The 13,658-nt window shown below is 39.3% G+C and overlaps 1 protein-coding gene and 1 long non-coding RNA gene across 2 annotated transcripts in view; one reads left to right on the top strand and one right to left on the bottom strand.

The window, feature by feature from the left end:
• LOC148188040 (uncharacterized) overlaps positions 1–11,624 on the top strand; it is a 58,038-nt gene extending 46,414 nt beyond the window's left edge. Inside the window, exon 3 of the long non-coding RNA XR_015778105.1 lies at positions 11,598–11,624. This is a non-coding gene — a long non-coding RNA (uncharacterized LOC148188040). The remainder of the gene's footprint in view (positions 1–11,597) is intronic.
• LOC148188041 (somatostatin receptor type 5) lies at positions 3,104–5,805 on the bottom strand. The gene is made up of 2 exons (XM_088085448.1): positions 5,399–5,805; positions 3,104–3,821 (listed from the first exon to the last, which is right to left on the bottom strand). The coding sequence occupies exons 1-2, from the start codon at positions 5,803–5,805 to the stop codon at positions 3,104–3,106; spliced, it is 1,125 nt and encodes a 374-aa protein (XP_087941574.1).
• Positions 11,625–13,658: the final 2,034 nt, after the last annotated feature.

Genomic DNA, 13,658 nt, shown 5'->3' on the forward strand with positions numbered 1-13,658 from the left:
TGCACACTTAATTAAGTCTCATCAGGACATCAGAGCTCGCTAGTGCCTTGCACTGTGTGAGCAGATCACAGTGCAGACAGATGACGGAGATAAGTGCTGTCATTAGTCACCAAGACAGTATCGGCGAAAAGCTGCCTGTGGCTCCTTCCCATAGGAAACACTTTGGTCTGTCACTAGAATGTGCAGCAGTGTAGTGTGGGAAATGTCAGGAGGTCAATTTAACCAAGGTACAGTTCATGGCCATCAATAAGATCCATGTACCACCACAAGGTCAGAGATAACGTTATGCATTTATCATGTTCACCTGCCTGCCATCCACAGATCATGATAATGACACAACTGGAAGATAATTACTTTTGGCCATCCAGTGAAATGTAACTACTATGAGCATACAAAAATTAAATATTGATCTGAAATACTTTTATTTACACACAGCAGATGTTTTGCTTTATTGATAAATTAGACAAACTTTACAAACAGAGGCTCCAGAGGGTCACTGTGCCCAGCCAAGACATGGTCAGGCCAAGCTCCCAGGACAGTTGCCAGGCTTTGAAGACAATTTTCATAGTGTCCAAACAGTGGAATTACACCTTCAGAGTCATTTGCACAATGCCATTAGGTCCCAAATAGACTTTTGTGCGCTATTGTAGAAATGCAGCTTCCAGTGAGATAGTGGAGGAGGCAGTAAGCTAGTTAATGGCATTGACTTTCTATGGTTATAGCCCCAGTGACTAATCTTTGCTGTGCATCTGTAATGTTATGAACAATGTTAAAGCATAACGATAAAGTTAGTCACCTACCTACTGAGAGGAATAGGTTACAACCCATATTGTGTAAGGTTAATACCAGACTTTCCAGTTTCGAAAAATAATAGGAATTGTCCCTCACTGAATCAATACGAAATTTGTCCCGTATTATCATGCACACCCTGCTTGAAAATACACAAGAAAATAATATTAAAAAGAAGATTTTCAAGAGCTGAAAAGTATTAAACCAGAACTTGTTGAACGAATGACATCTAGAATAATATATCATTCTGATATCCCTGTCTTTCTCTGTTGGACTCCATTCTCAGCCTACATTAGAAAATTAACCATTAAACTCAAAAATAAACTCAGCAGAATAGGGTACATTTAATTATGTGTTTAGTCATCTAGACTGAGAATGTGTTACTGAGTTACCGTATGTCTTTCATATAATATAATAAATGCCTAAAGTTATTTATTTAACTACTTTATATTTCTAACTGCTTTATATTTACACTGCCTGCTCCAACCGGTAAAGACTTTAAACTTATTTTTAAACTGGATTTTATATCAATTTAAATGATCATTTTATCTTTGTGCCTCTTGTCTGCACTTTTGTTATTTTTAATGGTGATTTTTATTTTAAATATTATTTTATATCTTAACTCTCTACTCTTTTATTGTAAATCTGTATACTTTATTATATTTTATTGCTCTGAATTACCCTGTTGTATGAAATGTGCTATACAAATGAAGCTGCCTTGCCTCCTCATATTACTGAGGTCTGCTGCTGAGTTTGGCGTTATGTTTCCCTCAGTAGAACCCTGATTTAATAAATCAACAGCTATAAAAATGTTTAAACTGCGTTGTTAAGGCAGACAAGCGAACCATTAGCTGGGAAACATCAGCTTTATCCACTTTACAAGGAGTTAAAATTTAATATGTTAAATATTCACTGAATTCATTCTTGTGTGTTTGTTATCTTTGGGCAGAGCCAGGATAGCTGTTTCTAGTTTTTTTGTCATGCCAATTTAAGCTAACCAGCTGCTGGCTGTAGATACATCTCATCTAAGAAAGTAAACAAGTGTATTTTCCAAGATATCTTGCTTTTAATATGTCAGTATGTGTTTGGGATTTATAATTCATGCAGTTTTCTTTCAACTGCAAAACAAATCAATTACATAATATTTCAGGGCAGCTCAAGTGATGCCAACTTCCCAATAAATTTAAATCACTGCTTCACATCTCTCAGTATTAATAGTCTGACAACAATAAAATCCAATTTCTGGTCCTCAGCCAATTTGTCAAACAAAGAGAGAACATGACATACCCTTTAACATTGTGATATTAAACCACTCCGGATGCAGATGGGCTCCACTTGTTAACAAGTAATTTTTCCCATGCAGCCATCTTCTGATGCGATCCTTTGTGTCAAATCCCTATTTAATAAGCACCTCTCCGCATTCAAGCTCCGAGCAAGGCAGCTTCTGTTAAATGCGTCTCGTAAGTCAAAGAGGCCACTTCTCACAAGGTTATTGAGATGACATTGAATTTAGATGTTGCTACCAAGAGCTTTACTCAGAGCTTTACAGGGAGGCAGGCACGGTGCAGCGTATCCCCAGTGTTTTTGTTGTGTCAGATGGCTTAGTAATAGGGTTACGGGGTTGTATTGCTTGTCATAATCTACTAGATGCAATGAAATCCTGCGTAGAATCCTCAACTCAAATCAACCAAGACACTTTTCATATCACATACATATTGTATATCATACTTATCATATCCTTTTTTTTATTGTAGTGAAAAGCTCCATAGGGAATTTGATTTATGTTTGCTTGGGTGGTTTATGTCAGTCAGTGTGTGCTCAGCAAATGTCCTTCAGTCCCTGAAAAAGGCTGTTAAGATTACAGGTTGAGTTTCCACGTGGGAAACATCTCTTTAAGTTCAGTGACCTGGATTTGTAAATGGCAACGAGCGCTTTGACATAAACAGAAACTCCTTTGTAAGTTCCTCGTGAAATGCTTCAGTTGTTTTGAATCTGAGGATCTCGTCCTCTGCAAGTCTCACACTGCCTAGACAGTGAGTTACTTAGTGACTCTGATGTTGTGATGAGGATTATAAACCTTGCGTTTTTATGACATATAATGCATTCTGTTTATGATGCATTGTCATCTCTCTGAGAGGCTGTTGCCTAGAGCCTTTTTATACATTTATTGTTCCAAAAGCAAAGAGGATGTGGCTGTAACTACAGAAGCATCTAGCAAACATAAGAGCAAAAAAAGCTTGTTGTGACTCAAGGATGGGAATTATGGATAGTATCATGGGACATGTGAGTGAGCACAGCTGTGTGTTTACTCACTTTACTGAGTCAGCCTGTGTGTCAGAGTTTGGTGAGTAAGTGAGTGTGCAGGAGGCTGAGGGTGTGGCAGGCGTGGAGGAGGAGCAGGAGTAATACGCCAGCGCTGCACAGGGTTTTTAACCAAGTGCTTATGAAAGAAGGAAGGCAGCAGAGCTCGGAGCTGGTGCACAGCTGGACGTGACAACAGGAAGTAGAGTGGCGGATTCCAGCACGGTGCCAGACACACCAACAAAATGGCTGTCAGGGAAGCCACCTCCCACAGCAAGGACACTCTTGTCTCTGTTTCCTCACTCGAAGCAGGAGAGGTAGATGACAAATATGATGAAGTTGAAGATGCCCCATGCCTGAAACTGCTGATTGGAGAAGCTGCTGAGCTAACATGAGGGGACATAACATTGACAAACTCAAGTGCATAATACGGCAGCCAGCTAATTGCAAAAACCAGTGTTGACCCAATGAGCAGAGCAGTAGCTTTCTTGTTGCGCCTGTCGGCGGCCAGAGTGCCCTTGCAGCCGTGGAGGTGAGAGATGATGAGGCCACAGTTGACAGCAATACAGAGGAGAGGGGCCACGTAATAAACCAGGAAAGCTGGAACCAGGAAGGACAACCATTCGTCTCGGCCCACTGCCCACGTGCAACCCCCATCAAAGTTGATGTAGGTGACCTTGGGTAATGCCATGGTTACTGAGACCAGCCAAATGGCTGCAACAGTACATAACCTGTAAAAAAAAGGATGACAGAACATAGGTTTTTTTGTTGTGCAGGACAATCATGAATGTTCTACAGCATTTATATACTGCAAGAATCAACCCATTCATCCATATGGGATCCATATGAGTTGGGAGTGAGAATATGTTGCAAGAATACATGGACCTTGGTCTGACGGGAAGGATAGTGACAGTTTGACTTGTGATTAGCCATCAGTTTCATATAACATTGATCTACTGATGTCTGCATTGACCTAAGATATATAAGAATGTGCATGGTTCTAATTTTTGTTGGTATATGTAATTTTAGCCTTCTGGGCTAACTTCAGAGGTCCAGTGTGTAGGGTTATATAGGATATAGGATATGTTGGCAGTATTAAATGTAATATAATAAGCATGTTTCGTATAGTCACTGAAAATTATTATTGGGTTTTTGTTACCTTAGAATGAGACATTTATGTCTACATAGGAAGCAGATCCTCGTCGACAGAGTCCGCCATTTTGCACTGCTGTGTTTCTACAGTAGCTCAGAACGGACAAACCTAATACTCACTCTAGATAGGGCCATTTTTTGCTAACACGTCAACCACCACAGTTAACAGCCTCGCCACTATAGGCCAAAAAGTGACAATACAGACAATACAGATTTGTAATGTAAAACTGCTTTATGTAGTGTTTTTATCAATTTTAATCACCTAGTCCTTTTGTTTTGGAGAGTAAGAGACCTCTGTGAGTTCTTTTTATACATCTATGGTCAATACTGACTTGGTATACCAGTTGGTATGAAACCAGGATGAATAGGAGGATCAAGTCATTGTTGCAAATTTATTATTATTATTATTATAACCTTTATTTAACAGAATCAGAATCAGAAAAGATTTATTGCCAGGTATAGTTAACACAATACGAGGAATTTGTTCTGGTGGTTTGGTGAAACATAAATATAGAAAAAAAAGAAAACAGATAAAATAGAAGATACAAATATAAAATATAAAATATAAAATATAAAATATAAAATATAAAATATAACAATATAACAATATAAAATATAAAATATAACAATATAACAATATAAAAGGTGCAAGTCTAGTATTGATATTTACATTGAAATTCACATTTATACAGGTTTGAGTGCAACTTTATGGATGGTCCCATTGAGATCAGAGATCTCTTTTACAAGGGAGACCTGGCCAAGATCAGCAGCAACACAGATTTTCAACAATAAATAAACATAAAATCACATACAGTCACATAAATTACAATACACTGACACAATCAGGTAAAACATTTGCACACAGACAGGCTGGACTCAGTAGGGGTTTTATGGAACTTGTTGACTATAAGAAAAATAATACTGCTTAGCATTTTTCTAAATGTTATTTTTGGGGGGCTTTTATGGCCTTTTTTTTTTATAGGACAGCTATACAGATGAGAGGAAAGGGGGATAAGAGAGAGTGGGGATGACATGCAGCAAACAGCTGCCAGTCAGACTCAAAGGACCGATAGCCTCGGGGTATGGGGTGCACGATCTACCAACTGAGCTACCAGACACCCGAATACCACTTATCTTTAAAGACATGCATACTCACACTTGTGTCAGGCTAGCAGGCGGTCTTGTCCGTGGAGCAACAATACGGTACCTCAGCACTGACAATGCCGCCAGGCTGAAGATTTCCACTCCCACTGTCACCGACGTCATGAACCCCAAGAGAACACAGGTCCCACCGCCAAGCTGCCAGTCCTGGAAACTAGCACTCAGAAGAACACAGGGCAAGGTGAGCAGGGCGCCCAGGTCTGCCAGGCTCAGGTTGAAGAGCAGAACTGAGCCTGGCTTGGAGCGACTGCGCGGGTTCCTTAAAAGCACCAGCCACAGCAGGAGGTGACCTCCAACCCCCACCAGAAGAGAGACCAGGCTGACCATCGGCAGCACCACGGTGAAGGATATGGTGGTGTTGGTGGAGACGACATTGAAAAATAGGTTGACTATGGCAGGCATCATGAAGGCAAGGTTCTAGGTGGTGCAAGGTGCCACCTGGATCAAAGACGGTTGAGCAAATGGAGAAAAGAAAGAGAAGATAAGAGTCTCAGGCAATCAAATTGGAGTAAATAGTACAAAATAGGATTGTGAAGAGGGAACAGCTGGATGAGGGAAATGAACGTGCTAATGGTGATGTAGGGGTCGAGAAAATGTAAGAAACAACGTGAGAAATTACAAATGAGATGAGACAGGAGCATCAGAGAGATGATGAGAAAGCAAAGGAGCTGTAGAGAGTACCAACCACTGTGAGAGCATTGTAGACAAAATCAGGGTTGTTTAGTGAGACACGGAGTGATTATAATTCTGAAAAATCATTTTGATAATCAGACATGGACCATGTATTATTCATGTTTGTAATAGATACAGCTCCGCGGGTCCCAAATCACCCACAATCCAAAGCTCACCAGGCCCTCTTTGTGACTGACAAGCCTGATGATTCAGACCCGATGGTCTAGTCCCCACTCTCCTCTCTCTCAAGAGACTTCAGCAGCAAGCACCCGATGACATCAGCAAGTTGACTGCATCTCGACACAAACAAGACAACTCACCTCAGCGGGCACATGGCACTGGCAGACGCACCGCTCAGACAGAGGGAGTTTGTTTGTTCCCAGGGGGATAAACAACACACACATATAGACTAGATGTGCAGAGGAAGAAGTGCAGTCTTTGGTTAAAGAGCAGGCAGTTGACCAGAGCAAAGCCCCACAAATAACAAACCACTTATCCCCACAAGTAAACAAGCCACTTATTTGCTGTTAGAGAGATGACTTGGCTGCCTACTTGCTGACATTTGGGAAGGTTTTCTGAATAATTGACGTAACGTCGATGTCTGAACAGAATGTTCAACATTTGCCCCGAATCTGCCATGAATTTCGACCGTGTCATGGACAGTTTCATAGATCGATTCAGCTACTCTCTTCTGCATCCCTCTGGAACATCCTGAACAAAACAAACCACAAAGCTTTGAAGATGGATTAAACAAAAGGCTCTTTAAAGCACCCTGGGAGTTGTCTACTGAGAAACACAAGCATTTCAAATGTCAGACTCACAAACATTATCCAGTTTCTACTTTGACATGTTTTCGTAAACCTCTTCCATTATTATGTGAGCCTGGACAGTAGCTCGGCAGAAGTATGCCATGGTGAAGTTAGACCACCTACAAATCATCAACATAATTTTTAAAGACTTGTGAAAATACCTTTATTCTCAGTTTTTCTGTGTGAGAAAATCAGTGTTATACAGTATATTCTGCTACAATTAGTATGCAGTTTGAGACTGCCTATTTAACCTGAAGGCAGGAAATGAGCAAAGATGTAGTTTTGTCCAATGGAAAAAAAAACAACACTTAGAACACCTGTAAAGTTTACTTATTAACCCATTGTATCCATTTAACTTGATGTAAAAAATGCAACTCGTAGGTTAAAGGGAATCTTCTGCATTTATTTTTAATGTGGACCCTATTTTCTCATATTTTTGTGTCTTAAGTGACCAATGGAGACAGCCATTTTTGAAAATGGTCCAGTATTGAGGGTGAGCACTCAAGCCACAGCAGTGCAACAGGCTGCAATGTAAACCTGCAACTGTACACCCAATATTTACATCCATTAAAAAATGCCTGTTTTTTCACTGACAGTCTAAGATTATTATTAGGCGTGTCTAAAAAAATTATGGACAAAACTCTGCAATGAAATTAAATATTTTTCCCTACCTTTTGCTGGTCTGTTTGCAGAAGTCTCATTCTGAAGTCTCACAAGAGGTGAATCGTTGCAGGAAAAACAATGGTGGGAACAGTCATAAGTGTTAAAGCTAAGTGCCAGAGTTTGTTGTGTTGGAGTACAGTAAGGATAGTTTAGTGTTAAATGAGAGATTTACATGACACAGCTGAATATTTAGTGGATTTTGACAATGTGGAAAAGTCTGCAAGATTTCAGAATGAGACTTCTCCTTAAGCAAGACTTGGTTACACACACTAACAAGAAGACCAGCGAAAGGTACATTTTTCTGTAGGTTTTTTTTCATAATGTTGTCAGACACTTAGAATAACATTCTGAGCCTGTCAGTGGCAGAAAAGCACTCTTGGTAGATGTAAATTGATGGTTCACAATTGGCCATAGGGATTACAATGCAGCATGTTGCTCTGCCGCAACTGGAAAGGTCTGAATTGAATGTGGACCAGCTTCAAAACTTGTTGTCTCAGTGTTGTGCCATTATAAATGTTTAAAAAGCAGTGTCTATGGGTATGTTATATGTCACACTTGAGGCAGATGCTGTTGTGGTAAATGTCAAGCCTCTTTTGCTTTTGCAATGCCAGCATTCTGCCTAAAATCACACACTTGATGCCACTGTTGTTTGGTTCTGTGTAAAAGTGCAAAGGCAGCTTAAAGAAGGGACTTAGTAGCAACTATATTGCACGATCTCCATGTAAAAAGGACTGAAGTTTCTTTAAGCATGACAATGAACCCCAAGTTTCTCATGATTGGCAGCTCCACCACCATCCATGTATGAATGCGTGTATGAATGGGTGGATGAGTGGCAAATGGTAAAGCTGTAAGCGGCAAGGTAGAAAAGCACAATGTAAATGCAGTTTACAATAGTCACTGGTCAATATAGTATAAAAATCCTTTGCCAAAGTAAAAGAAGCAATGCCATACACTGAAACCACTCCATTATAAGTAGAAGTCCTTCATTCACAACTATTTTTATGAAAAAGCATTAATGTATTGAAAACAAAATATACTTAAAAGTAGTATGCAGAATGGCTCTTGTCAATTTTATACTAAAATATTATTGGATCATTAGAATATTGATGGGTTAATGTGTTATTGATACTCAAATGTTGTAGTTGATCGAGGTGGAACTAGTTTAAACAATTCATACTTCATTACTTGTTGGTTGTTTAATCTGTAATGATACATTATATCATAAAGTGACCGGGGGTGTCCTGCACATTAATTTATTTGTTTTGGTTCGCCAGGATTAAAACATCTGTTGCCATGTATTGATTTTATAATTTTTGGAGTTGGACTGTTCATTAAGAGCACTATTGAAATACATAGCTGATACTATTTGGTTATTAATTGCACTGGCAGTGCGGGGCGTACTCTGGGCACAGACAGAGCAGTAGAACACCAGTTGGAGTCAAAGTTAACAGTTTCTTAGAGAGATTACTTGGCTGCCTCCGTTCACAGTGCGCATCTGCAGCACCTCCTCTTCTCATCCATCAGATCTGCCATGACCCTTTCCCCCTCGCCAGATTTCTATTCTATTGGAAATATTGGGATCATAATTTAATAACTAGTAACTCAATGATAACATAAATGTGATGAATGAAGTAAAAAAGTGTAATATTTCCCTCTGAAGTACCCCAGAATTGTACTAAAGTACAGTACTTGAGTAAATGTGCTTAATAACTTACAAGTTCTGACTCTAGTAATTTTTTATGAAAACTGTCATTTTCCACAGAAATACTCTTTAACCATAAATTGTAACATTATGAATGTAATTTGAAAATGCCAGAGTGTGGTGGTTGGATGCATCATTACTCCCATTTTTTTCAAACCCTGATCAACTGTCCGCGATACTGTGTGTGAGGGACAGATGGACAAAGAAATGAACAAATGTTTGTTCATTCCATCATCCATCTGTCCCTTTTGTGCAGTATCTCACTCAAGCTTAACATCCCTGTCCAAATTTCATCTTTGGGGGCTGGGTGATAATGTGTGTTTTACACGCAAAGCTAGAAGGTCAGCGGGACAGCTCTGTTGGTATTTCGAATGAAGAATCATTACTTACTATTACTTTTTTAAATACAGGCCTCATACGAACATGATTAGATGGGGCATCATTTATTTGAGGGGAAATAACAAATCAGCAGCCTGCTTCCAGCCTTTCTAAAATTTATTTCACACATCACAATAACACTGAAGCAGACAACGGAGCTTCATAGTGTTTCTATTTTTTCTTGCCACTCTGGTTTTATTAGTATAGCTGCAATTTAATGATGAGTGAGAAGCAGAAGTAGCGGAAAAGGGCTAAAAGGGAAAGATGTTACATGATAGATGAGGAGAGACAGCCAAGAACGCAGAAGTGATGAGAAGGACAGAGACATTAAGTGAGCAACACAAGGCTTAAATAATTGTGTTTAATTTTAGACAAATTGACCTCCAGCTGTGCTGATTTACTGATTTACAAATTGTGACTAGCACCGGGCTATTTTCAGTCCCTGCACTTTCACATCCTATGCCGCAGTATGGATTTATTTGACAATCAATTAGTCCAGGCTGCAGTTTTCAGTGGAAAGTAAAAGGAAAAACCTTATTGATTTACCACACGAATTAATTCAGATACAGATGGGTGACATGTTAGGAAAAAAGTCTGAATAGATTTGTGGAGAAACATAAGGAAAGTGGATACTTCTGTACAGGGCAATAGGAATCCTTTACAGGTGTGATGGGCATGCAAATATTATGAACCATTTAGAATAAATATCTTTTGGAAGAATGTTATCCGTTTCCCCGGTGGAGTCCCAGAAAGTTGATGAATCTATGAAAAAAAAACTGTTGTGGCTCAACACGTAACTAAGACAACGCTGGGTTTTAAGCCTAGCCAGAGTAACTTTTTCAACAACTGTTGAATGGATTGCCATGAAATTTTGTACATATATTCATGATCTACAGACAAAGAATCCTAATAACTTTGGTGATTCCTTAACTTTTTATGTAGCACAAGTCAAACTTCTCAAATCGTTTAGTTTATAACCAAATACCAGCAAATGACCTTCCCATCAACCTCAGCTGTATGTACAAAGCTAATTTCCTAAGTGCCAAAACCTGAAGTTCCTCTAATCGCCACTTGCGATTCATTCCCCATAGACCCCAGTGTGAAAAGGCACAGCAGAGATAAACTTGCACAGCCTGTTACCCAAAATCCTGTTGAGTGACAGGCTGTCAGTCAAGTCAATCCCTTGTTACTCAACAGCTTCACCGTCTAGTCCAAATATTGTCACTTCTAGTCCCCAAAAAACATTGGCCGAAATGCCAAACACAAGGCTTTAAAACAGGAGTCCAAAACCTATAGGTGACACAACAGTAGCCATGTCCATTATTTACACAGCCTATGATCAGTACCAGTGCTGATATTTCCAGTATCAACAATGTGAGTATTTTAGTGTACTTATGTTAGCTTCAAGTTCAAATGACCACTGTGCCTACAAATAATGCTACCTTACAGCATCACAGTGCTGCTAGCATGGTTGTAGGCTATTAGTCTTCCAGGTCTCCTTTTAATTTGACATCCATTTATTTGTTCATCACTTCCTGGAGTTTTTAAAGGACACAAGAGGGTTTATTCATAATGATTTTCAAATTAAAGCATACAAATTCTACTGGTGGCATAATTTATTATCCAGTAGTTTAGGTGGCTCAACTACTTTGGATAATGCATTCATTTGTAAGAGTAGTTGTAGGGCACATCCATAAACTTTAGTGGAAGAGATGTGACACATAAAGATGAATTAAATTCAATAGAAAAGTTGCCCACTATAATCCCACCGCTAGGCTTAACTGGAACCATTTCAACTCAGCACTAAGTCGTCCTCCGCGAAGTTATATAACAAGATGACCAGTTACATCATAATAACGCAATCACATTCATATGTGTCGGTGCATCCTTATCAAGAGCTGAAAGACATAGATATGAAAAAGTGCAAAAGTATTACTCAAAGATGTGTCACACAGTTATTCTATCGATAGGTCACAAGAGGATCCACCAGAGGAAAATACAAATTTCAATAGAGTAACACAAAAAGGTCAAACCTCAAGATGGCTCAAACAGAAGCCAAAAATTCTGTGCAGCAGCTCTCTGACCCAGGTGTGGAAGGAAGGTGGCAGAGCCACAGGGAGATAGAAAGAGGTTAAATATATGTGCCTCACTTACTGTGAAGAGTAATCTGCTCAGGGGAGAAGCCCTCCACTCGCCATCAGCTGATGTACTGTATAAAGAGGAGAAAGACAGGACACACACCTGCGTTCCTCCCTGTATCCCCTCCTCCTCTTGACTTCCCATGCTATTCTTTGGCCACATCGAACAAACACAGACACACACACAAATGACTTTTTCCCCTTTTCCACCAAATTAGCTCTGGTTCTTGAAGCAGTTCTGTTTGGTTTGATGTAGCAAACCACTTTTGAGTGGAACCATTGTGATCAATGATGTGTCATCAGCAGAAGATTTTGCACAATGGACAACGGAAGTAAACAGTAATAGCAAAACTACTGCATGCATTGTTGTTTTTTCTGACGATTTCTTGCTAGACTTCTCAACTGTTCCCCTCTCCTCTCTCTCTCGCTCCAACTGACATGCCCACTTTTGTCATCACAGTTTGCACTTCATGTCAATAAAAACCTGCTATTATTTGGTTCCAGCTAAGAACCAACTTTTTTTGAGGTTCTAAGTCAGCTTATTTTTGGGTTGACATGCTCTGAATGGTTCAAAATTAGGTGCTGGATCCAGAACTGGTTCCATATTGGTGAAAAAGCTGTATGTAAGGCTTGACTTAGGCATATATATATATATATATACATATATATATATATATGTGTGTGTGTGTGTGTGTGTGTGTGTGTGTATATATATATATATATATATATATATTAGCTAATTGCTCACTGTAGATGCTATAACATGTTGGCAGTGATTATGCTAACGTGTTCACTTGTCAACATGCTGATATTTAAGGTTAGTGTTAGTAGCTAATTAGTGTCATACCAAAAGTGCATTAGAGGCTTGTGGGAATTGTTGGTTTTTAGTTATTTAAAGTGTTGGACAAACAAAACTTTTGACCTGATGATGACGCTTGATTAAAGTAAGGGGGTCACAGAAAAATTTGCTAACTCATCCTGAAGAGGGCAAGAATGTCTGTAACAAATTTCAGGGAAATATATTCAGTAACTGTTGAGACATTTCACTCAAATTCTCAAATTTGAATCTCTTGGTGGCACTAGAGGAAAAGAAAACATCAATGGTATTCATCCTCTGGAGACCATAACTGTCTGTTGAACATTTTGTGCCAATCCCTTTGATAGATGAAAGATATTTTCCACAAAGGAAAAAGTTTGACCTGCTGGTGGCACTATACAGATCAATTCTTCATATCATCAACATCACTGGGATTGATTCTCTGGGGACCATGAATGTGCCAAACTTTGTGACAATCCATCCGATACATGAATAGATATTTTCCTTGAAGTGGAAACCTGACCCTGCTGGTGGCACTATACAGTGAAATTCATTATAACTATGACATCACTGGGAATTATCTGCAGAGCAACATAAATACTTGTGCCAAATTCAACGAAAAAAAACATCCATTAATTGAGATATATCAGTTTAGGCCAAAGTGGTAGAAGACCAGCTTTTGAACCACTAGCATAACAAAGAAATAACATATGGTTGTTTCTGTTTGTATGTCCACACGCTTTTGGCCATGTAGTATATCTTCAGTATATAACTTTAGTGCTTTAAGTCTGAAAATCCCCCTCCCCTCCGTGTCTGGGTTACCTCAGTCAGACTCTCTCCCTCTAGGTATTTGTTGTCTACAAAATATCTCACTCCCACTAAATCTAACACTGCCTCAGCTCCTCCAACACTGACCTCAATATCACTTTTCTTTTCACTCACACAAACTGACACACACACCTAAACAGAGTAGCATGCAAGCACATTGAAACACCTACGCAAGTGCAAATGCACCGAGACACGCGCACACAGCTTTAATATCCACTAATTGCTGGCAGTATGAGACATTGCTTGTT

The sequence above is a fragment of the Plectropomus leopardus genome, chromosome 12 (assembly GCF_026936395.1).
Source record: "Plectropomus leopardus strain MGB_pleo_1.0 chromosome 12, ASM2693639v1, whole genome shotgun sequence".
Classification (NCBI taxonomy): domain Eukaryota; kingdom Metazoa; phylum Chordata; class Actinopteri; order Perciformes; family Serranidae; genus Plectropomus; species Plectropomus leopardus.